Source organism: Amyelois transitella, chromosome 6, assembly GCF_032362555.1.
Source record: "Amyelois transitella isolate CPQ chromosome 6, ilAmyTran1.1, whole genome shotgun sequence".
NCBI lineage: Eukaryota > Metazoa > Arthropoda > Insecta > Lepidoptera > Pyralidae > Amyelois > Amyelois transitella.
Genome location: NC_083509.1, coordinates 5,404,670 through 5,430,284, shown reverse-complemented (window position 1 = coordinate 5,430,284; position 25,615 = coordinate 5,404,670). Strand labels below are relative to the sequence as shown.

The window sequence follows — 25,615 nt, the reverse complement described above, 5'->3', positions numbered from 1 at the left end:
CTCTTTTTTTCTTAGTTATGTACATTAGTTTAAATGCTAACCGAGGGTCTAACGGTAAGTAAAACATCGCGAGAAAACCTATACATTCAGACATATGGAACTTTAAAAAAACCCCACCACACACCTCAACCATTATTAATCGTTTTGGTTTGAATGAAAGAATAATAATTTGTAGATACATATATGGACAATTTAAATAGGATCTTTCGATGCGATCACTGTTACCTACTGTGGTCTACCGGTTTGGGACAGAGCTCTATGTTTATTCAAGTAGGTAACGTAAGACTGAGTTAGATCCAATTTACATTCCTTAACCTTGAACAGTTATTATCTACCTTTATGAAACACAATTCTGTCCCTTAGATAAGGAAAATTGGTTTGCTGAGTTCCTCGTTCAGGGAGCACATTTACATATAAGGGGCTTGGGATTAATTTCATTGACTATATCTGCAAGAACGATATATGTTGCCTGGGGCTTCTCTTTCCTTAAAATATAATATCCATAAACAAATAAGCTACAAAAATTAAATTTTCGTACCCAACTCATGGATTAACATCGGAACCAAATTTTAGTACGAATACGTATGTTTTCGCGGTAGTTATAATGGGAGTCAATCCCTTTACGTATATATCGCAAAAGCAGTTGAAAGAAAGTTTATTCAACTTTGCAGAACATTTCTTTTGCCGGGAAATAACATTGACTATGAAACTAATTAGGTACATAAGGGACATGACATCAACTTCTATAACTTACTTCTTTCTGCTTTCGTCATGCTAACGTCATCTCTCCTCCAGAACTTAAGAAACGGCGCAAGAGCCTTGATGGTGCATTCGCCATTGAGGACTCTTCGGCCCAGTTTCTTGGGGACTTCCTGTTCAATCTCTGAACTCCGACAAGAAGACGAGTCATCGCCCAAGGACCTAGCTTTCCGTCCGCGAAAGCTGACACAGCCACAGCCCTCAGCCAAGGAAAACATGGTGGGGCTTTTATCTTTTTTATATTTCTTATCTCTTCGTTTCCGCGTACATCGTGGCGCTTTCTGTCGTGACTTGGGAATGGTGATTGATGATTCTTCTTAATGGCGATGAAAGCAACACATCACCAGTCACCGCGACTGGAGCAAAATCTGTGAGCAACATAAAATATTAAATTAACAACAGCGATAGATTAACATAACTTTTGTTTCTGTTTACCTAAAAATATAAAAATATCTTAAAATTATTTATAAATTTATAGTTAATATAGCCATTAAAAAAAAAAAGAATTGTAACTAATACGTATGGAAAACCCAAGATTATTTTGAAAACTGCAAAGTATTAGACATTTAATATCATTTAATGTCTAAAAATAAAATAAAAACCTAAAAATAAATCTTAAGTTATAAGTTGTGTGCGAAATTCGGTAATGAATTAGAGGCCAGAGTCATAACACTATTTATTTAATTTATCGCTTTCGTCCCCGCACCGAAACAATAAATTAAACAAACCTATCGCAAAATAGGTTCTTTATAGAGATCGATAATGGCGTCTATAATAGGACGCACAAATATCGCATCTGTTCTGTTAAATCTCTGAGTCAAATCATGCGTTATGCCACATTTTTTGGTCAAATAAATTTATCGCATTTGATCAGTCCCCGGGGAGCAATCAAGGACTCAAAACACAATAAATCAAATTTACACAGTGATTCAGTAATACATCAGAGGAAACGTAAAAGCTGTACCTCCATTTGGGTTATCAGACACCCGCTCTGAATGACGGTCGTCGACGGTTCGTTTATTTTATTTCCCGAGGGTTTTTATACTGGTTAAAATGGTACATTTTTATTTACTGTAAAAGTTTTACTTTTACTGAAACAGGAAACCTTATTTCTTTCTTCTTGTAACGTAGATTACGTTGATTGAAAAATAACGTCTATATCCCTCCCGGGGTAGACAGGGCTAACAGTCTTGAAAATCGTGCCCTCTTAGTCTTGTATGATATGATGGGATCGAGATTCAAATAGTGACGTTCAAACGATGGAAGGGGACGGCTAACACGGATGAACCTAGACCAAATCGCTGTTGTCGCGGTGACAGGTCAAGTCAATAGTAATCTTAACCAATGAACTTACATAAGAACAATGAAGGATTTCAATGAAGGATGTCGATGAAGCATAAAGTCGTTACACACTCAGTCATGAAGTGTAAATATGATTGTAAGATTATGTAATTATGTTAATATGGAAATTGAAGTTCAAAGCAAGTATACTTATAACATAGACATTAAAGTTCAAGACACGAACCTCTGTGCAAATACTGCAAACATTGTACCCGACACATAATACTGATGAAACATTGTAGGTAAACGTGAGCTGGATCAGAAACAACACACCTTATGTCCTGAAGTCACTAAGTTTGGTACAGGAATATCTGTTATATGTGGAACTCATTTTTATTTTGGTCGATTCACTTGCGGTTTTGACGCAATAGTAACTTAAATTATAAGTTGTGTTTAACCGCATGTGTAGTGTAGCTATATCCGTGGCTATAGTATGTAAGTGTATGTCAAATGTATGTTATATATTACTCATCTTATTGTCTAATAAACCAGTATTCATTCAGCATTCGCCTCGTTTCATTGCTAGTACTCCCAACCTCATATGGCGACCCTAGCCAGCCTCCCGCGCGTTAGTGTTTATAAATTCCTTAACCATATATAGACTCGGTCACGATATACGAACTTGATCTTTCTTTCGTTGAAATGGCAGTACATTATTACATTCAGTGGCGTAATCAGTGCAAATTATCAACTAATAATAAAATATGGGATCCACAAACACCAAGGAGGAGATAGTTTTGGCCCAGAACGCTGCAGGAGGAACCAACAATGCTAATATAGAGCAGCTGAAGTTTCACGTGAGCACCACGAATATAATTCTGATTGCTTTATCGACTATGATAGCAGTGGCCCTGACGTATGGAATGTATAGAATTTATAAAAGATGTCACAAAAAATGGATTACTAATGAAATAACCAGACAGGCCATGCGTAGATCGTTTCTTATGCGTCGACGAAGAGAAGACAAAGAGGGAGACGTTTGAAATTGTTTACTAAAATATATTATATTAAAGAGAATTACATAAATGATCAAAGAATATATGAGCCTATGGAATTAAGTAATACGAGCGCCGACGTATCTATATTTCTACAGTGTTAATAGAAAGTGTTCTAAAATAAATAATAGTGAGTGAGCGTAAAGTTAAGTGATGTGTTATACCCCCCCCCTGTGGCCTTAGACTATGTAGATCTCTCTTTACTGCGGTTATCCCTTAAGAAGTGAGCAAGAAAAGCTTTTGAACTCAAATAGTGAACTTTAGCAAGATAGTTAAGTGGTCTAGCGGTAATATAAAAACATCGATGGCTGGTATGTACTTACTAAGAATTTTATTTTTAATTCTGAATATTTTCCATGTCTAATTATGTTATGGCGCAAGAGTTGATTTCATTATACAACAGTTTAGTAGAAATAAAAACATATTTAGTAAAAATAGGCCCAAGTAAAAGAGTAGGAAATACTGTTGTTAAGAAATTAAGCGAGGCAGATGAATTAGTACAAAAATTTAACGAAGTTGTGGGAATTATATGCGAGCTTAAAGAAATAACATTAGAAGAAAGTGTATTAATTGAAAAAACTAAAGAAAATTTTATTAAATTATATGAAAAAATACTAGATTTGTGTCAAGGGTGTTCGAATAAAGAGACAAACATGGCGAAATTTGAATTGAAAGTAGCATTAAGTTTATTGCCAGTTTCTTCAGATGACGAAACAAATATTAAACAATTAATTGACGGTATCGAATACTATCAGGCAGAATTAGATTTAGAGTCAAAAAATAAATTAATGAGATTTGTCCTAAAGAGTAGGCTTTCACAGGCCGCGAAACTTAAATTATCACCCAATTACAATAATATTGAAGAACTGATAAGTGATATGAAATTACATCTCTTGCCTAGAAAATCTTGCGCAGCAATCCAACGTAAATTGCAAAATTTTCGCCAAAATAATTTAACAATTAATGACTACGGGAAAGAAATAACAGATATGTTTGTCGATCTTACGATAACTCAATCTGGAGGAAAAAACGAAGATTACAAGATTTTGAAACCGATTAACGAAAAATATGCCATTAAATGCTTCGCCGACGGATTGAGAAATCGTAGGCTCAGCACAGTGATAACAGCGAGAAACTACGAGTCACTTAAAGATGCAGTTCAGGCCGCAGTGGATGAGGATACTACGGCTCCATCAACTTCAGGTGAGATATTCAACATAAATCACCACAATCAAAGGGGATATTATAACTACAAACCCAGAGGTTATAGAGGCCAGTCTTACCGAGGTAGGTCTATGTATACAGGTTATAGAGGAACATACGGTGCAGTAGGTCGCGGACGGGCTGTTTACCGTGGCCAGCATCAGACTGCAAGACGAGGTTGGAGAGGACAGGCCCAGCAGTCTTTCATGCGTGGTACGGCCAGTACGAACAATAGAGGCAGAGGTAAGCCTAACTTCAATAATCATAGAAGTCAGAGGGAATGCGCACATGTCAATGCATTCACAGAAACGCAGGATAATGAAAATGAAAATTTAGATCAGTTTTTTCGTGAATAACGCAATTTTATCATGTAATGGTCTATGTAACATAACATTAAAATCTATAAGCAACTATACCTACACATGGTTAATCGATACGGGTGCATCAATTTCAGCCATAAAATATAAACATGTTCATGAACATAATATTCCACTCCATATTGAGAACATAGAAGTCAACGGTTTGGGTGGCAAAGTCCATGCTATCGGATATGTTTATCTAAATTTGTACTCTGGAAACCAGATTCTGAAACATAAGTTTTTTGTTTTTCATTCCTTACCTTGTAAGACTAGTGGAATAATTGGTCAAGACTTTCTGAATAAATATAAGTCAATTTTAAACTTGCAGAATAAAACTTTATTATTATGGAATAATAACGTCAAGATTTCCTTACCATTAACTATTGAAAGTAAAAATATTACAATTCCAGCTAGGTCTGAATCTCTACATTTAGTTAATACAACAATAACGGAACAGTCGGTTATTTGCGCATCGGAGCTGACGGAAGGAGTTTTCATAGCTAGCGCATTGGTTAAACCATTAAACGGGAAAATTCCAGTTCGCATTCTCAATACTACCGAATCCGAGTTAACATTAGAGACACTTAATCTAAAATTGGAAAGCGTAGAAAATTATCAAATTTTAAATTTTGAGAAATCAATGGTAAATTCTGATAGAGTCAAAAAACTATTTTCGGCATTACAATTAAAACGACACAATAAAGAAGAGGAAACAACTATAAAAAACATATGTGCGAAATATTGCGATATATTTTATTTACCTGGCGATAAATTAACAACAACGCCAATTTACAAGCACTCAATACAACTAAAACCTAACGTTCAACCAGTGTACACTAAGCCTTACAGGCTCCCGTATTCTCAGAAACAAGAGGTAAATAAACAAATACAAGACATGCTCGATCAAGGAATTATTGAACCGTGTAACAGCGAATGGTCGAGCCCAGTTTTACTCGTACCCAAAAAATCTAATACAGACGAGAAAAAATGGCGATTAGTAATTGACTATAGGAAGCTTAACAATGTAATTCAGGATGATAAGTTTCCTTTACCAAATATATCGGAAATATTGGATTCTCTTTCGGGCTGTGTTTACTTTAGTCATTTGGATTTAAATCAGGGATTTTATAATGCAGAATTAGAGAAAGATAGTAGAAAGTATACTGGGTTCCTATCAGGACAATATCAAATGACCCGAATGCCAATGGGCCTTAAAACAAGCCCAGGCTCATTTTCGCGACTTATGACTATGGCAATGTCAGGCCTAACGTATGAAAAGTGTTTAGTATACCAAGATGATCTTGTAGTTATGGGACGTAATTTATCAGATCATAATAAAAACCTTATAGATATATTTGAAAGATTGCGAAAAGTTAACTTGAAATTAAACCCATCCAAGTGTAATTTCTTAAAAAGGGAATTACTATATTTAGGACACGTAGTATCAAGTGAAGGAGTGTTACCCGATCCAGAAAAAAATAAAATAATAAAAAACTACCCTATTCCCAAAAGCACAGATGAGGTAAAACGCTTTGTCGCATTTGCCAATTATTACCGAAAATTCATTCCAAAATTTGCCGAAAAAGCTCATAATTTAAACTTGTTGTGTAGGAAAAATGTAAAATTCAATTGGGACGAAAAATGTCAAATCGCATTTGACACATTGAGAAAATGTATCATGTCTCCACCCGTTCTTCAATATCCTAATTTCTCTGATAAAAATCAATTTAAATTACAAACTGATGCATCAGGCTATGCGATAGGTGCAATATTATCTAATGCAGACGGACGCCCCGTCGCCTACGCTAGTAGAAGCCTAAACAAAGCCGAAAAGAACTATCCTACAATAGAGAAGGAGCTCCTTGCAATTGTATGGGCGGTAAAGCATTTTAGGCCATATTTGTACGGGCGCAATTTCAAAATTGAAACGGATCATAAGCCGTTAATATACTTATTTAGTATGAAAGATCCCTCGAGTAGGTTGCTAAAATTTAGACTTGTACTAGAAGAGTATGATTACGAGATTGATTACATCAAAGGTAAAGATAACGCGGCTGCAGACGCCTTATCTCGGCTTTCGTTGTCATCAAAAGAATTGAAAGAGATGAATGAATGTGTAAGTGTGATGACGCGTGCTCAAGCAAGAAAGGAAGAAAGAAAGAATGAATTACAGGAAATCAGCAATAGTGAGAACCCCGACGTCCGGTCTGATCAGCCGAAGGTCGTGGAAACTCACATCATACCAAAAGAAGTAGTTGAGTTGAGATTTATAAAGAAGGCAGAATATGAAAAGTTAAAATTAAATAAAGTTGACTTTGAAAATAATATATTTACGTACGTAAAAGATAAAAATACATTGTATATTAACCCAGCTACTCAATCACAATTGTCTCGAGAAGCATTTGCGAGAGAGCTGAGGGAATGTTGTAATAAAATAAATATAGAGGAAATATACTTATTAAAAAATAAAAATACAAAGGTATTTATAGAAAAACTAGTAAGCGCGATAAAAAATGATAAAACTTGGAGAAACTTAAGATTATGTGTTTTAAAAGGTGTAGATCGTATTGATAATAAACTTGATAGAAAAGTGATACTCAATGACTTTCATCTTTTACCCACGAGTGGCCACGCGGGTATCAGAAGAATGTTCAATAATATCAAAAAATATTACTTCTGGCCAGGGCTAGAAAATGATGTTAAAAATTTTGTAAAGCGTTGTTCTAAATGCCAGATACAAAAATATACAGTACAGGTAAAAGAGCCTATGTCGATCACCTCTACTGCGCATACAGCCTTTGAGAAGGTATTTTTAGATCTAGTAGGACCTTTAGATAGGGATAACTGTAATTATACTTATATACTCACCTTACAATGTGAACTGTCAAAATACGTGTGCGCATATCCCCTTGTAAATAAAACTTCAACAGAGGTGGCACGTACATTCGTTAACAACTTCATACTTCAGCATGGGATACCAAGAGAGATATCATCAGATAGAGGGACAGAGTTCTTGGCAGAAACTATGAAACAGGTATGCAATATACTTAAGATTAACAAAATAAATTCGACAGCTTACCATCACCAAAGCATCGGTGCTCTGGAAAATACTCATAAGAGTTTAGCAGCATACTTACGTATCCAATGTGACGAAAAACCAGAAACGTGGAGTACCTGGTTGCCCTTCTGGTGCTTTGCATACAATACATCGGTTCATTCGTCTACTAAATTTACACCCTATGAATTAGTATATGGGAAAAAATGCAGTCTACCAAATAATCTTACAACCCTCGTAGACCCTCTGTATAATTACGACAACTACCCTCTTGAACTTAAGTATCGGTTGCAAGTCTCACAGACTCAGGCGCGTAAAAATCTAATAAACGATAAATATGTAAGAAAAAACAGATACGATAGGTACGTAAATCCAATTCGATACAAAGCGGGTGATCAACTTTTGATCAAAAATGAAACAGGCAATAAGCTTTCAAATCTTTATTTAGGCCCTTTTAGAGTTTTAAGAGATTTATCGCCAAATGTTGAAATAGAAATTAATGGGAAAATAGATTTAGTACATAAGAATAGAACAAAGCCATTTTATAGTTAAAATAAATATTGTAATGTAAACAAATGTTTAGCTATTCAAAGATCATTTATGTAATGTAAGTATGTTATCTCGTATTGCAATTATAAAAATGTATATCATCTATGTACGTATATCGTATTCCTTATAATAAACTTAATCTTGTAAGTGTAACTTGTAGTTGTATTGCGATTAGTACAGATATAAGCAATAAATATAACAAGTAGTAATAAGAAAAAAAAAAAAATGTTATAAGTAATAATTTTTTTTTACTTCGCCATGGGAGGTGTAGTGTAGCTATATCCGTGGCTATAGTATGTAAGTGTATGTCAAATGTATGTTATATATTACTCATCTTATTGTCTAATAAACCAGTATTCATTCAGCATTCGCCTCGTTTCATTGCTAGTACTCCCAACCTCATACATGTAACCTATCCTGAAAATGAACTTATTTCTGTTTATCCATTTAGATGGACAAACATTGACTAAAAATAATTCATCATTTAAATTTTAACGACCCACCACACTGTCTTCATAAACTATAACAAATACTCGTACCTTACTGAAGTTGTGACATGTTATATCATAAAGTGGATGGATGTCAACATCCAAATTGTAACAAATCTCATTATCTTTACTTCGCCGATCAATCGCGTGGCCTTCAAAGATGATGGCTTTTGTACAAGATACTCAGGAAACCTGAGGAGTCATATACCATCTCTATAATTGCGGTTCACAAAGCAGAGTACACCCTTGAAAAACAAAACGTTTGAAGTATCTCAGTATAAATTACCTTTAATTTTTTTACTATAACGTATAAGCTGATACACTTAATTCAGTACCTTATCTAGATTAATAGACTTACCTAAATGTAAACTTCAATTTATCAAAATCCTTAATAAGCCAACCTGGTTTTCTTCATGATCTATCACGCGCAGGCAATAATTCACCTCACTGCCGCATACCTACATTACCTACGAGTATATGTTTTAAGAGCTTACTCGTCCTAACAATGAAAAAAGAATTTCAAGATTTTCTGGGATCAGGAGAGTCATAAACCGCAGGGATCAAAAGGACTACATTCGACGAAAGGGTCAGGCAAACGTGCTTGTACCAGTAATTACTCACTCAACAAAACTTACTCAGACCTGGAATTTTCTGAATTTTTGACATGACTTTTTGTACTTATTCAAATATAGTAATTGTCATTTGCCAAACTTAATCATATCTTTTGCCATAATTTATGATTGAAAATAAATACATACGTCCTTTCCAAACTATACATACTGTAAATTTAAACAATTGGTAGAGCGATACTAATCCCCCGTTTATTGATATGTACCTGATTCATTTATCAATTCGGGTCATTTAATAATATCCTATCTACGCGTATACTACGGTTATAGCGTATCTGAAAATTAATTATTTTGGCTATAACTGAATGTCATCCACAATGAAATTTGAGTTATAATTATGCAATTTCAGCCAAACAACAGACATTAATTCTTTTGTATGGAACAGCCTATGCGATGCAGTAGTGTTCCTAATTAACCTTATGTTCTTACCGCAAAGTTTCGAGTTATGTTTTTATTTTGTATAAAATTAAATAGTTAAGTTTTTAACCCAACACGGAAACTCACTTTGTGGCCATGTCTATTGAGTGGGATTTTTCCTACAATATTTATTATTTATCGGAGATATCGGATGGATTGGCGTCAGATTGTATTTTTATGTACTCGTGAAACGTAATTTAGTTGTAATACTTATTTACCAGTACTACCTTAATATTACCAAGCAATACAAATCTTCAGTAAAACAGCGACTCAACTACGAGATCACTCTATTTGAATTCAGGATAACACCGACAGAGTTCAGTAAAATTCTAAGTGTAAACACATAAAAAGGCGCTCGTTAAAACGTCGCATTTGGGACGAAATAGCGGTCGGTTAAAATCATACTCGTAGCAAACTCTGCCAAGGATGAACATGCCGTTCAGGTCTTTATGTCACAATCACCCGGAGCACTATACTAGCATTGCAAAGTAAGTTTTCCAGCCATAGACATAGATCTAGCTAAATCCCGGGAAAATGTACTTGGACTACTAAAGGTAAAGCCCTGTTGATATCTCAAAGCTGTAGCTTTCATACAGATTGATAAATTTGCGTTATCTAGCTAGAACTATGTCTCTAGATCCAACCCTCCTGTGATTTACAGTATAGCTTTCAGCGACACCGCACCAGGTAAATTATTAGGGGCCGGCTGCTCTACATATAATCCTATTGTTAGCTAAAATTGGTAGGTCAGATAAAGATAGCTACCCTTCTATTGTCAGACAGTAATTACCGATATAGATGTTATACGAAAAACTGTTATTTTATATAGACTCCAGAAGTCGTCTTCAATTTGACCTTTTTTGATAAAACTCCACGTTTTATAAATAAATATACTTACAAGAGAAATAACAGATAGAAATAGTTCCAAAGTAAGCTCAAGTAGATATTATGGGATATAAAATCAATCAACAATATTTTTATAAATACAACAAATAATTGTGCCGTGTGGTTCCCAGCACCAATACAAAAAAAGAATAGGACCACTCCATCTCTTTCCCATGGATGTCGTAAAAGGCAAGGGATAGGCTTATAAACTTGGGATTCTTTTTTAGGCGATGGGCTAGCAACCTGTCACTATTTGAATCTCAATTCTATCATTAAGCCAAATAGCTGAACGTGGCCATTCAGTCTTTTCAAGACTTTTGGCTCTGTCTGCCCCGCAAGGGATATAGACGTGACCATATTTATGTATGTACAAATAAACAAGATCAATTCAAGATCCAGGCAAAATAGTCCTTTATTTAATCAGCTATAAAAACTTCAAAAAAATGGCTCTCGCAATCTAAAAATTTAAATAAAAAGCTTTATAGAAATTGCTGTAAAAATTGTAAAGCTAGGTGCTCACTTCCGAGCACGGAAGATAACGCTTTCATTTCAGCAGTCCGTAAAGTTTATTTATTGCTTTGAGGTTTTTGATGCCCCAAATTTTATAACCGGCATTAATTTCCATTACATGGAACCGAGGGTCACTAATTTAAACTGTTGTCAAAATAAAGTTACGGCAGAATTTAACTTCAGTTATCACTATGTACACGCTAATCACCGAAACGGACAGATTTTAAAAAAAGTTTAGGTTTTTGCTAGAATATCTATAACGAGGTAACATACGATACAATTTTAGACACAAAATTATGAACTTTTATAGACCAGCCAAACTAAAGAATATATGTATATGGAAATGGCATAAGGTGCCATTTCCATATACATATATGCAAAAGAACAGCCTTTGCGCAGCCATGAACTTCGACACAGAGAAATTCATTGTTGAAATTCAACAACGAGAAGCTATTTGGAATTGTGAAGGAGCAGTTTATAAGAATAGAGATTTAAAACGGAAACAGTGGGAAGAATTAGTAGATATTTTTGGAAAAGAAGAGATGACAACAGAGGCAAAAAAAAGTCTTGGTAAGTATTTATTATTATTGTTACATATTTTTAAACGAAACTAAACATACTTTAAACATCTTAGAACATAATAAATAGGTCTATTTTCAGTTAAATCATATTTCTTTGCCATTCTAATTTCCCATCAGTCATAAAATATTCGGCAAACAATTCTCTGTATCTCAACGCAGTTTTATTGTTCCTTCTTAACCCTTCCTGTGTTACATTTTCTGGCAAAGGGCAACTGAGTGAGTCGTCGAAACAATAGCCATCTCGATCTCTTACAAAATTATGTAAGACACAAGTAGCTTTTATGATATCTTTTGCTAGAGTGAATTGAACATTTAGAGGTCTATGAAATATACGCCACTTGTTTGCATAAATTCCAAAACTGCATTCTACATATCTTCTTGCTCTAGAAAGCCTGTAATTGAACGTTCTTTTGGTTTCATCCAAATCTTTTTTTGCGTATGGGCGCATTAAATTCGTAGATAACGCAAATGCCTCGTCGCCTACAAATACGTATGGGATACATGTCTCGCTGCTTTGTGAAATCGGTTGTGGCTCTGGAATATCCAATTGGTTTTTTTGCATTTTTTCATAGAAAACCGAATTTTGAAATATTGACGAGTCACTGAATTTACCAAAAGCTCCAATATCAACCATAACAAATTTATAATTACTGTCGCATATTGCTAATAAAACCAAAGAGAAAAAACTTTTATAATTAAAACACATCGAGCCACTGTTATTAGGTGCAATGCATCGTATGTGCTTGCCGTCAACAGCACCTAAGCAGTTAGGAAAATTTGCTCTTTGAAAAAAATCATTGGCAATTTTTTTCCAAGCGTCTTTGTTTGGTTCAGGCAAACAAATATCTTTCAGACAAAACCAAATTGCAAAACAAACTTCTCGTACGATTTCTGCTACAGTGCTTACTCCAATTTTGAATGTATAATGTAGTTCCGTGAATGTACAACCTGTTGCAAAATATCTGAAACAAACATTTTATTATTATTACATGTTTTATTGAATTCAATGACCTATGTATATTCTTTATTGCACATGTCACACGAATTACAACAAATCTATTACTTTATGACTAAATCATTAACTTGTTTGTTGTATTGTTCTAGGAAAAGAATTACAAAAGAAATGGAAGAACATTAGGGATAATTTCGTGAAAGCTCTAAAGGACAATGTTACCAGGAGTGGGTCAGCGGCTAAGAAAAAGACTCAATACATATTTTACAATAATTTAATGTTTTTGAAGGACACAGTATCTATCAATGAAACTGATTCAAGCATGCAAAGGCAAGAAAATGAAAGAAATGAAACAGAAAACGTAGCTGACCCAGTCGTAGTACCACCGCCAAAACGAAAAAAAAAGAAAAATAAAGAAGATGATATAGGAGTTGAATTGATTAACGTCTTAAATAAGAATGTAGAGTTGAAAAAGGCGGAAGAAGATGAAGATAGACTTTTCTTTTTGTCGTTGGTTAGTGAAATAAAAAAAGTGCCTGAACATATACGCCTACGTACAAAATCTCAAATAATGCAAGTCATTACTGAAGCCCAAACGTCTGGATACAACTACTGTAACTCTACTTGGGATTACGTACGACCATTCTACAACCAAGGGCCATCCCAAGGATATCAGACACCATCATTTGCTAGAAATAATAACCCACCACCACCGCCCTCAGTTCCACCTACACACCGTGGAACATGTAATCAAGAACAATCTGTAATGTCTCCTGAATCAACATATTCACAGATATCTCAAGAATCTGATTATCTAGATCTTTTTAATGATAATAATTCTCAGTAATAGTTATAGTTTACTACTTTTTTTATTCAATTATAAACCCACATTGCGATTAAAATTAAAACATAATAACTACTAAAACTTTTTTTATTTTTATCATACTTACCTTAATGTTATTACTAATTTCTCTTCGGGTTGGATACAATCACGAAATTTAGTATCTTGTCCTTTGATGGTGTCATATAAAACTGTTAGTAGTTCTTCAAATGACGAAACACTCATTCTAACATAGCCGAAAAATTTATCTTGGTGCTTCTTCAGTTCTTGAAAACAACTTGCGAACTGGCCGAATTCGTTGCGTGTTTCTAGTAAAGGATGAATCCAGTATCTTTTTTTATATTTCTTTCGTTGTTTTCGGGAGTAAAAATAAATAACACAAGCTATCTCGACGGCGTCCATTTTATTTATGGGCCACGCGCCTTCGAGCGGTCCAACCGCTTAACGCGGTTTCATCGCGGCTGACCGCTATGGCGGCCAACCGCGAAGAAACCGCGTTAAGCGGTTGGACCGCTCGAGTCTAACCGCCTAGCGGCCAACCGCTAGTGCGTTAGGGCCCTAATTTCGGAATTTTGGCACAAACAAAAATATTTGTTTCGTATAAGAAGTTTTTAACTCAACATAGTTAGGTCGACAATATAAAAGTTATATTTTGATCTCACAAACTAAAACCCCTTTTAATTAAAAATTAATTTCAAGTGTTCCAAAAAAAAAATAACTAGTTGCTAATATAATAACTAGTTAGCTTATATAATTAATATGCAAATATTAAGTATTTCTTCTTTTTCATTCATCTAATGAACAGAATTTTGTATATCATAATTTTGAAAAATTGCCTAATATATATGTCAGCTGACTGCGTACTTGGCTATTATGTTCGCCCTCACAAAGTCATTATCGTAAACTCATTATCCAACAAGCATCTGGATTCATTTTGTTCCTCTCCCACGTACATTCATCATAAAAACGTGCCCAAAATAGCGATTAATCTCGATATAATCAATTTGTGCAGCATTTCTCCATGTAACGAAATAAATCCCGTAACCTTTTGAGAATTTATTATTATACGATTTAAATTTTATTTGAAAAAAATGCACAATTCCATTTATCAAAATGTTCAGGCAATTCTCTAAAGATTTATTCGAAGGAGGAGGATTTGTTTCACAATATAAATTTTAACTTTTGTTACCCTTTGCCGTTCGTAGTTTGAAATCTTTAAAGAATATTCTTTAATAATATTCGATTTTACAAACTCTCCTTGTAGTATATTTTTATTCTTATACAAGATACACTAATAAATTTTCTTAAAAAACTTCAAATATTCAGCCCAATTAAAAATAGGTTTCCCAAAACGTGTGATTTCAACTAAATAAGAATTAGAAGAAATAAAACGGAATTCCTTATCTATGTATCCGTCCTTTTTCCTGTCACGGCTTTCATGTCGTACAAATGAGCTTAACTTTTTCCAGCGACCTAACGCAATTAACCGGTAAATTAGCGCGCACGGATGGATCGTCTAATCTAGATCTGAGTTTCTATCTAGATCTTATTGCTGCTACACCTCCTTTTCCCAGTAGACCAATCAGTATGCTCAAGCCTTAATTTGTAAAATTTATCTCAACAATAATTCATCTAATTTGATTAGATAATTATAACTAAAAAATGCTTACTTCTTACAAAAACCACAAGTCGTCACATTATGTTATAAGATCAAAGTTACTTATTTAGATAATTTTTAATACATTATATTATTGTCTCCTGTCCCTTACTTAAAAATGCAATAAATTAAGAGGTGAGTGATATTATTACTACAAAAACAATTTTACACGTGGTTCTCACCATCTGCAATTAATGTCTTAGAGTGATTGACGGCCTCTCAATTACTGCATGTTGTTTAGTGTCGTCCCTACAATAAATCTCAGAAGCAAGTTTTACTTTCCAGATTTAACTATTTCTGTATAGGTTCATAGAAATTTCATTTTATTATACAGGTCATTATCATGGTCTGGTATATCACTTAACATATTTAACGCTGTCGTCTCGTCGTTTGAATGTGCGCTACCCGCATATATTCCCACACTTCTTATTTTTGTTGGATTATGAGGTGAAATTTTACCCCCCTTTTTTCTGTCAGTCAGATACCAAGTATGTTTTAATATGTAACGCGAGTTACTGAAGACACCCTATATATACCAACCTCATGATATCGTGTTATAAATAACCACTGCGAGTTCGACCCGGACTCTTCATTCTCAAGATTTCTTGTAAGTACGGTAAAAAAAAACTAATTTGCGATATATGCAAGACATATTTCAGAAAATTATGTAGATGCGCACAAAAGTTAAGATTATATAAGTAGTAAGATTGTACAAAAGCAGAAAAATGAAGATTTTACGTAACTTAGGAAATAATATTATAATAAATAAATATTAGAAGAAATAAGTCCTTTTTATTAAAGAATTTTTAAATGTATGCTGCCTTGTTTTAACCAGTGTTAGAAAATATGACTGCATCGGAAACTGCATCTGACTTAGTGTTCAAATTGAATCGGAAAAAGAACAAGTCCGGTGCACTTATTAGAGGGAAGTTCTAAAGTGAAGTTACTCGATAGCGAACGTGACACGGAACAAATTAAACTGCAGACAGTGGTTCACCCTGATTTATTCATTCTAGAGACATTTTGAAAATTATCAATTGACATCAATTCGTATTTAAGTATTATTTCCAATAAAATGAAGCAAAGTAGAAAGATATAATTGAATCACCTTGATACGCTCACGTATTTTCTTTTGAGTTCTTCAGTTAACTCAATAAAGTGTGCTTACTTTTGCAAAATCACGTCTTACGGTTCCATAAAACCTCGTTCGTAAAGATTTTAATAGAATAAGCAAATTCACAATTGATGACTTGAACATTGACATTACCAATACAGTCTCATCAATACATGTGATACAATTGAAAATAAGTTATTATTTTTTAATCTTCATTGTTAAATGTATGTATCTAATGCACGAGGGTGAATCAAATTTAATTATTTATATTTCTTGGAATAACTTCTGAGTGTAAGATAAACGGAGGAAACTTAAAGATCCCTTATTCTGCAATATGAAGATTGTGTTATTATTAAACTGTATGTTTATTTGGTGCCGTGTAGTTCCCGGTATCAATAAAAAATAAAAGGACCACTCCATCTCGTTCTCATGGATGTCGTAAAAGGGGACTAAGGGATAGGCTTATAAATTTGGGATACTTCTTTTAGACGATGGGCTAGCTACCACTATTTAAATCTCAATTCTATCATTAAGCCAAACAGCTGAACGTGGCCTATCAGTCTTTTCAAGTCTGTTTGACCTGTTTACCCCGCAAGGGATATAGACGTGATTATATTTATGTATGTTTATTTAATAATCATGTCACAATGATCCTTGTGACTCGGTAACAACGTAACTTGATTCGAAACATCCAAAATAAAACGTAGTACGGTACGATACGTGCGCGTTTAATACCTGTATTATTTTGAAATAGTATAATGCAACGCAAACGTTTTAAATCAAATTTATTTAATAAACCCTTGAATTTCAAATGTTCTTCTTGATTGGTAACTGAAATTCAAAATCAAAGTTATTGTGATGCGGTTGAGGTAATGTCTTTTAAGTATCAAACCGACGCATTCAATCGAATTCGTTCTAATGCCTTTGATTGTTTTCCCCACTAACACATCTATTGCGTTTTTAACTTCATTTCTTGCTATTCGTGGTTTCCCTTGTAACTCAATAGATCGTGGCAAGACGCCAAACCTTAATTATTTTCATACCTATTATTAGAATGAATACAAATAAAAATGTGTGTCTTTCATAACAAAAATACTTAAAATCAATTTAAGCTTTTCAATTTTCTCCACTGATTACTTAATTCATTGCGAAGGATAATATACTCACAGCATTGACAGGAATAATAACATGGACGCAAGCATATTGATTCTAATTAACTGCGGCATCTGTTGACTCGGTTAATTGGTCGATTGGCGATCATCCATGTTTTAATGTTGGTACGTTATAAACTTTTGACCTTAAACGTCATGAACGTGTGAAAACTATTTACAACATGACCACTTACAACTAAAACTGCGATCTCGCAACAACCAACAACAATTCTCGACTTTCTGTTTTAATTACAAAAAAAACTCCAACACATTTTATCTTTAAGGTAATATACAGTCCACCCACTTTCCTGTATTTCATACAAATTTTTCTATATAACCCAACTTTATTTACTAATATTTCACTTTTCAGTAATAGTAATAACTAATTTGTAAATGATGAAAGTATAATTTAAAAGTAACGGAAAAGGCTGATAAGCTAAGGATTCTTCTTGTAGGTGATGGGCTAGCAACCTGTCGCTAGTTGAATCTCAATTCCATCACACAGCTAAACATGTTCTTTCAGTATTTCCAAGACTGTTGGCTCTGTCTAACCTGTCTGTCTGTCTGTAGACAGAGAACCCGGCTATAAAGACGTGATTGTATGTATGTACATTTGAAGAAGAAAGTATAAAGTTTTTTGAAGGACGGTGGTCACTTAATTTCATTATAGACAAGAAAGGTAAATTTGAGACGAATAAGATTCAAATATAAATTTTACAAAAGAACGCCGTCTCTACGAAGATCTCTACATCGAATAATAATAATGGATGTTAAAGTGAAATCTGTGAATATTTGGCGTGTCTTAAATAAAATACCATTAGAATTATTGAGAGTAACGAACTTTTACTAAGTTTCACTAAGAACTCTATAATTAAGATCATTGTCAATGTCCATTTCGTATACTTGCCCAACTTGTAATTAGTTTGGTACAAGTCTTGTTAAATACACTTGTCTGCCTGTGGAAGATGGGCCTTATTTCTGTAAGCTTGAGTAATCACGTGCAAAATGGTTTTCTTTTTCTCAACGTACGAAATGATATAATGGGTATAATGGGTGCTATTCTTGATAAAACTGACTCATATTTGGTTGGGACACTAAATTCGATGCCTGGTTTGAATCAAATAGCATTATTCTTTGTAATTAAGAGTTCAACAGGATACACATATTTCGCTTTAGACTCTGAATTTTTTTACTTCCTATTATTATGTCTCAATAATTAAGGAGTAGCCGCATTCATCTAGTGCTAGATTATTTTCCTTAAAATACTGAATTCATTAAATGAAAAGGGTTATAAACATGGGACTCTTGTTTTAGCCGATAATTCAGCTAAACATGGCTTTCGAGCCTACCCCATGAGATAAAGACTTGATAAGTTTGTATTCATTATCTATCATATACTAAAGATTTCAAACATTTATTTATTTTATTTTATTGTTAAAAATCCGTTCAAATTAAATTTTAGTTCGATGGCAGTCTTGGGTAATAGTTACAATATAGATCCAAATTTAAAAATAAAATAGCCATGTTAGTTTTTTTCTAATCATAACATATCCTGCTTTATTTCTTCGATATTTTTCATGAGATAACGTCGTCATTATTCAATTCTCCTCCCCAAAATAAATATATACCGGTGAGGGAAAATATTCCAAAAATAATAAGTAGCTATCTCAATTTAATATAATACTTATTATGAATCCATTTTATTAAAACAAGGCTAATTTATTTCTTTAAATCTTATGTCAGTCGTAAGATTGTGTGCAATAGGCAACAGGCCCCGATTGACTAAGTTGTTTACAAATGGTTAAACTTAAATACTTACATATTTTCACCATTTCACCTTTGTGTTAACGAAAGTTTACTTCTTTGTGATCATATTTTCATTTATAAAGAAAAGAAATATAAAGTTCATCCAACTCTTTAAATAAATCTAACTAAGTAAGAATGCGGCATAACCCATGAAAAATGGCGCAATTAATTAACTTCACTGACTACAAAAGGTGAAATGATTAGCGCTTTTACCTTGTTCGACGAATAGTAAAGTAGCACGGTTTCGGTGAGCATATCGGTGCCGGGACTAGGGTTCCCATTACCTTTTTTATTCTTTCAATATTATTTGTTTAAAAATAATTTTTTCGTAGCAAGTCCATCATGTCTTTATCATAATATTAGAAAATAAAATTAAAAAAAACCTTTTGTATCTATACAAAAATACGCATATTTTAACGCGAAATTTATTCAAAATCCCTCACAACGCTTATCATTGTTCCAGTCCCGAGTTCTAATTTTAACAATAGAATGCGACATTCATTTGTTTCGTTTTCCGGACAATCCACATGGATACCCCATGACATGAAATCCTGTAAACAATGACAGCGCCCCGATCGCGAGTTCAGCCGGTTCCCAAGGGATGTTGGATAATCACGTGAACAGAACTTCATTGCGTATGATTCATTGGATAACCTATATTTTGCACGATTCCACAACCGCGTCACCTGTTCAATTACAATTAATTTTTTATTGATCAATATAATATTATAAAAAAATACACCTATGTTTGACGTTACTGGCTCATATTTGATTTTGGTTCGAACCCCAGTGCCGGCCGCCATTTAAGTGCCAATTACTTTTAATGGATTTTGTGAGTTATGTAAGTACATAAGTTACACAATTATCGTTGGTGATACGATGAGGGAAACCATCCCGATAATTAATTGCACATGAATTCAGGGAACGTGTACATATTTCAGTTAAAATGTTCTTATATTTGAAACAGCTGTTACTTACATCACAGTAACCACTTGGCCTTTCTTCTTGGACCACATTTTACAGCCATTCCAAGATCCTCTGTAATGATACCTTAACTGAAACATGTTCTAGAATGATAATTACTACTTACATAATGAAACTTTCAGTATTCCAGTACTTTATTAATATAAAATACCCGAAAGACCCAAAAAAAGCACAAGAATTACTAACCTGAGATAGTCAATACCAACTATAATTAAATTGTAAAACTGCCTGCGGTTTTATCTGGCATATCTGGCCGCCTTCCGTTCTACAGTATGAGGGGTTAAAAATAACTAGGTATAATACTTACTAATTGTATTGAACCGCTCAAAAAAAAAAAAATTGTCTGGGGTTAAACGTATATTATATAAAAATTGCCTTTGATTGACCTGGAATAAATAATATATAAACAAATAAATGTTCATCTTTATCGATTAAATGGTTACCAGTAAAAGCATAAAAGCCAGACAGGCAGACTTTCAGTTTTATAATATATATTTGAATGCTCTTTAACATGTCATGTGTGCCCGTTGAACTGAAAATACAGAAGTTATTTCATCATCGCTCTATATTTGTCAGTGTACGTCATTTTAATGTTCAATGGCTGAATGTACAATGCAGAACACCTAATTATTTGAATCTACATTCTTAGTTACTCAAAATTGACAACCGACTCAGTATATTTATTTAATAGTTATTCATTTTATTCGTCTTATACTAGCTACAGTTTCCCCGGAAGACCATACACATGCAAAAAAATGTACCTACCAACATTTTTAGGATAATTTAATCGGTTCAGTATTTCCGAAGATAAACCTTTACAAACAAACAATTAAAGTTACAAACTTTACCTCTTCATCTATACATATAATAAAACAGTAAAAATATTTTGTCTGTACATTTAGTATTTTTGACTGAAATGGATAGAGGGACACTTAGAATGAATAATAGAAAGCAAAAATATATTTTTTTAATGTCTTGTCTGTCTGTCTGTTTGTCTATCTGTATGTATGATCACGATTATCTCCGAAAGTACTGAACCGATTTACTTAAAACTTTCACCAGTTGCTTTGTTTTAACTCAGAAAACATCTAAAATTTGTATTATCAAAATAGGTTCACTAAAAAAAAAGTTATCGACATTTGAATAAACTCATGGCATAAGTTTGCCTGCAAATAAGTAACGAAATTTAAAATTCAAAGTCATTTATCATTTTACGACAGCATTATGCCTATAACATATAAATATAAGTGAAAGGCGACTAAAGGATAGGCTTACAAACTTGGGATTCTTTTTTTAGGCGATGGGCGAACAACCTATCTCTTTTTGAATCTCAATTCTATCATTAAGCCAAATAGCTAAACGTGGTCATTCAGTCTTTTCAAGCCTGTTGTATCTGTCTACCCCGCAAGGGATATAGACGTGACCATATGTATGTAGTCTACTTTAATTTCGACACCATCGCAACGGCCCCGATGGTCCAGTGGTTAGCGCGTGAGACTGACTCACTGAAATCACTCTGTAGTATGCACGGAAATAACGTCTTTACAAAAGTTGTTCTACGTGATGATATATCGGTCTATTAATTTTTGAGTTTATTCGTTACAAACAAAAATTCGAATCTTTTTTCTCTATGTTCTATTAGTACAGATTATTAAATATATGCGCCTTGGCTCCGCTGTCGTGAGAATTTCGGGACATAAAGTATGTTTTGTTAATCCAAATTATATTCTATGATACCCAATTTCGATATTTTTTGATAACCTTAACTTTCGTTTTTCCAATAACACGCAAACGGAGTTGCGGGCAACTACTACTATAAAATAAAATAAATATGGGTATTTAAAGTTTCTAAAAGAAGGTTGGTAATTTCAAGCCATCAATACGGATCCAATTAAATTCAGAAGTTATGTAATTAGCTTAAACTGCTATCTTATCATTCGTAGAGAAAATCTTCGCAAATCCTGGGGTGACCCTATTTACATTTTCATTACTTAGGCTTGGGAAGGAATGAAGCGATTTAAACTTTCAAACCATGAAGAATATTTGAATCTAGTTGAGAAATATAATATATATTTCGACAACATACATATGTTTTATTTGAAATCTATACCTAAAGCAAACTCAACTTATCATTAAAAAACTACACAGCAATATTTTACTTCAAAAATCAAAAGTAGCTGAATATTTTCTATTGCCTTCTTGCTCCTGGCATTTAGTCCCGGTTGCATTACATAAATATATTATTTTGCCTAGTCAATATAAAAGTGAATGCCATTACATAACGGATATCTAGATTCCAATCTTAGATCAGTGTATCGATCTCGTCTTACAGCGCAACCGAAGCCTTTAATTACATTTATTTAAAAATAAATTGATTCAAAATCAAATGTGGTTCCCGGCACAAATACAAAAAAGAATAAGACCACTCCATGTCTTTCCCATGGATGTCGTAAAAGGCGACTAAGGGATAGGTTTATAAAATTGCGATCCTTTTTTTGGCAATGGGCTAGCAACCTGTCACTATTTGGATCTCAATTCCATCATTAAGCCAAGCAGCTAAACGTGGCCATTTAGTCTTTTCGGGACTATTGGCTCTGTCTACCCCGTAAGGGATATAGACGTGACTATATGTATGTATGTATGCAAAAAGAGAGCAAAGCAGTCTGATTTTACTGTGACTAATGAAAAGGGAAGCCGCACCGAAAATTACGAATGTAATCGAATTGACGTCTACAATAAAAATAGGTAGGCCTTAAAAATTAAACAATGGCAAATCAAAAATCTGTATAAAAAAAGATAATTAAATAACAACCCCGTCGGGATAAAGTACACTTAACCTTCGTTTGTATTTTTATTATCTTTAAATTAACTTTTCCGTGTTGACTTTTTAATTTGTTAAGGTAATTGACGAACATTGTATCTACATCTACATATAATTTATGACGTATTTTTGACCTTAAGAAACATAATGGGTAACTAAATCCAATATCTGTTGGGTACAAATTGGGCTAGAACGAAAATGATTTTACGTTGTTGACGGGGCGTCGCGTCCGGCTCATTATTCTACGTGATTTTCACACGTCCCCGCATACAGTCAGCAACACATCAACATACCCAAATTCACTGGGTTTTGGCTATTATTACTATGACATAAAGAGTCCATGCAACATGTTTGATGTGTTGGTGACTGCACGTAAGCTGATGAGTGCCGATGACAACGAGATTGCGGCGATATATACAAGGACCACCGCAGACGATCCTGACCCAAATAATTATCATCGCCAGAAATACATCGACTTATACCATTGTAAAAGAAAACAAACATGTCGCTGCTCAATGAGTGTGGCGTTATTGTATGTTAGAAAAGATTGACATGAATTTGTTATCAAATTCAATATGCGTCCATTAATAACAGTATATTTATCTGATACATATTTTTCTTATAGGTACTTTATAATCATATAAAATAAGATTAATAAAGTACAAGCGAAAGATTTCCTAGGCATTAATATTTAAGAACATAAATGTTCCTCTACAAAATTTCATTAGATACTCAGATAGGACTTGAAAACTAGGGCAAACGAGCATCATAAACCCTCCTTGCTACCATCATCCAACACTTATTATAAACAGCTGTCTTCTAAGGAAAGTTTGGTAATTTACATTTTTGTCCTCATCCCACTCAACCCAGAACTTCAGCAATATTCTCTCGATATCGTCCTTGATACATCGAAGTACTTTTATACTTAAGTCTTAATTAAAGTTAGAAACACAAAATGTATATAAAATATTCAGTCAACGCAGACATAATCCTTGCAGGAGTTAGCGTTTTTGTGTCTTTTTAATCTTCGATTTAACATATTCAGTCAACGCAGGCATAATCCTTGCAGGAGTGAGAATAGAAATTTAAAAAATCTCCCATTTCAGGTACTTAAATAAAATTGTATCCCTAAATCAGAACACTTTTATGCATTGATAGTCAAAATATAGAAAATGTGATCATAGTGACGAAAAATGATCGTTCTCATTTAATCGTAATGGATCGTACTTAGTGATGGTGGAGACTAATTTTTCAACTTTTTTACTATCTATAGCCCACATAAGGCTTAAAGAAGCTTTAGTGTAAAAAGCCTGAGACTTATAAGCTTAACAAAAAGGCTTTAGAGTAAAGTATAGCTGAAGTCAGCATAATTTCACGCCGTTCCGAAACTGCGAACCATTATTCCTATCAGCTAACTATGTGAACGTTTGAGATAGCCAACAGGGACCTTGAGGCGGAAACGAGCGGAGATAACCAAGACTATAAATCTTTAGGGTACACCTGACCTGGCCTATATGATAGAGTATCTTTAACAACTTTTGTTTCTTCTTTTGTACGATAAATGGTCAATTGACCGAAAAGTTAATTAATTACGTGGCGTGACTTGATATTGAAGTTATGTTGTGAATATATCGCTTGTGAATTGATGAAATACTTATTTACAGCGGAAGGTGCAACTGGGTTCACACAGAGATGAGAGAGAGAATAAATTAAACAAGTAACATATCAATTCTTAATTTAAAATTAAATAATTAAAATTGATAAACAAAAATGTTTTCATTACAATGGATGAAAGCAAAATGAAATTTTAACAATGAATTAAATACACATGCCTATTCAGCCGACCCATTTCCAATCAAAAGGGAAATAAAATTTTTTGATTACACGATGAACAAAAAAAGATTTGATTATTTCGAAGATATTTCTCTCCTCATACAGTTTTCTACCTTCGTGCAACTATATCGTGACAAAAAGTAACAAACAAATAGTTTTATCAAATCTAAATTAAAAGCAAACATACGTTATATCACTCTCACTCAATACTTGCCATAAAATATTTAATTCTGTTAATTTCGATCAGATTTTCCCCTTTAAATGCTTTGTAATTTGTCTTTCCTATATATCTTCATACGGAAAACCGAAACTGATAAGCCGGCCTAGTCACTGGCCGAAATAAAGGTGAAATCCCATCGCGAAACAATCGGCAATTCCGTGGAAATGCGTGCACGCTGGGTTGAACATTTTCCCCGATGATTTGGCAACTCGCCCCCGCCTATATTTAAATCGTAATCTCACTGAGTCAACGCTCTCAATGCTCTAACACTGAAAATAAACGGTCTCGCGAAGACGACAATATTCGACCGAGTTCCAAATAGCAACAATGCATTTAATCCACTTTTCCGACTCCGACACGATACGAATTCGTTTCCGGCCGCGGCTAAAGTTATGCTTTATTTAATTTTCAGTTTTAACTTGATAAGATGGTTGGCAATCAGTTTTGACAATACCCCAGCAGATA

At 33.8% G+C, this 25,615-nt stretch overlaps 1 protein-coding gene across 1 annotated transcript in view; it reads right to left on the bottom strand.

Moving 5' to 3' along the window:
• LOC106131335 (serine/threonine-protein phosphatase rdgC) overlaps positions 1-25,615 on the bottom strand; it is a 62,859-nt gene that overhangs the window by 34,256 nt on the left and 2,988 nt on the right. The window contains exon 2 of the mRNA XM_013330415.2: positions 755-1,127. Coding sequence (XP_013185869.2) covers positions 755-977 — 223 coding nt within the window. The 5' untranslated portion in view covers positions 978-1,127. The remainder of the gene's footprint in view (positions 1-754; positions 1,128-25,615) is intronic.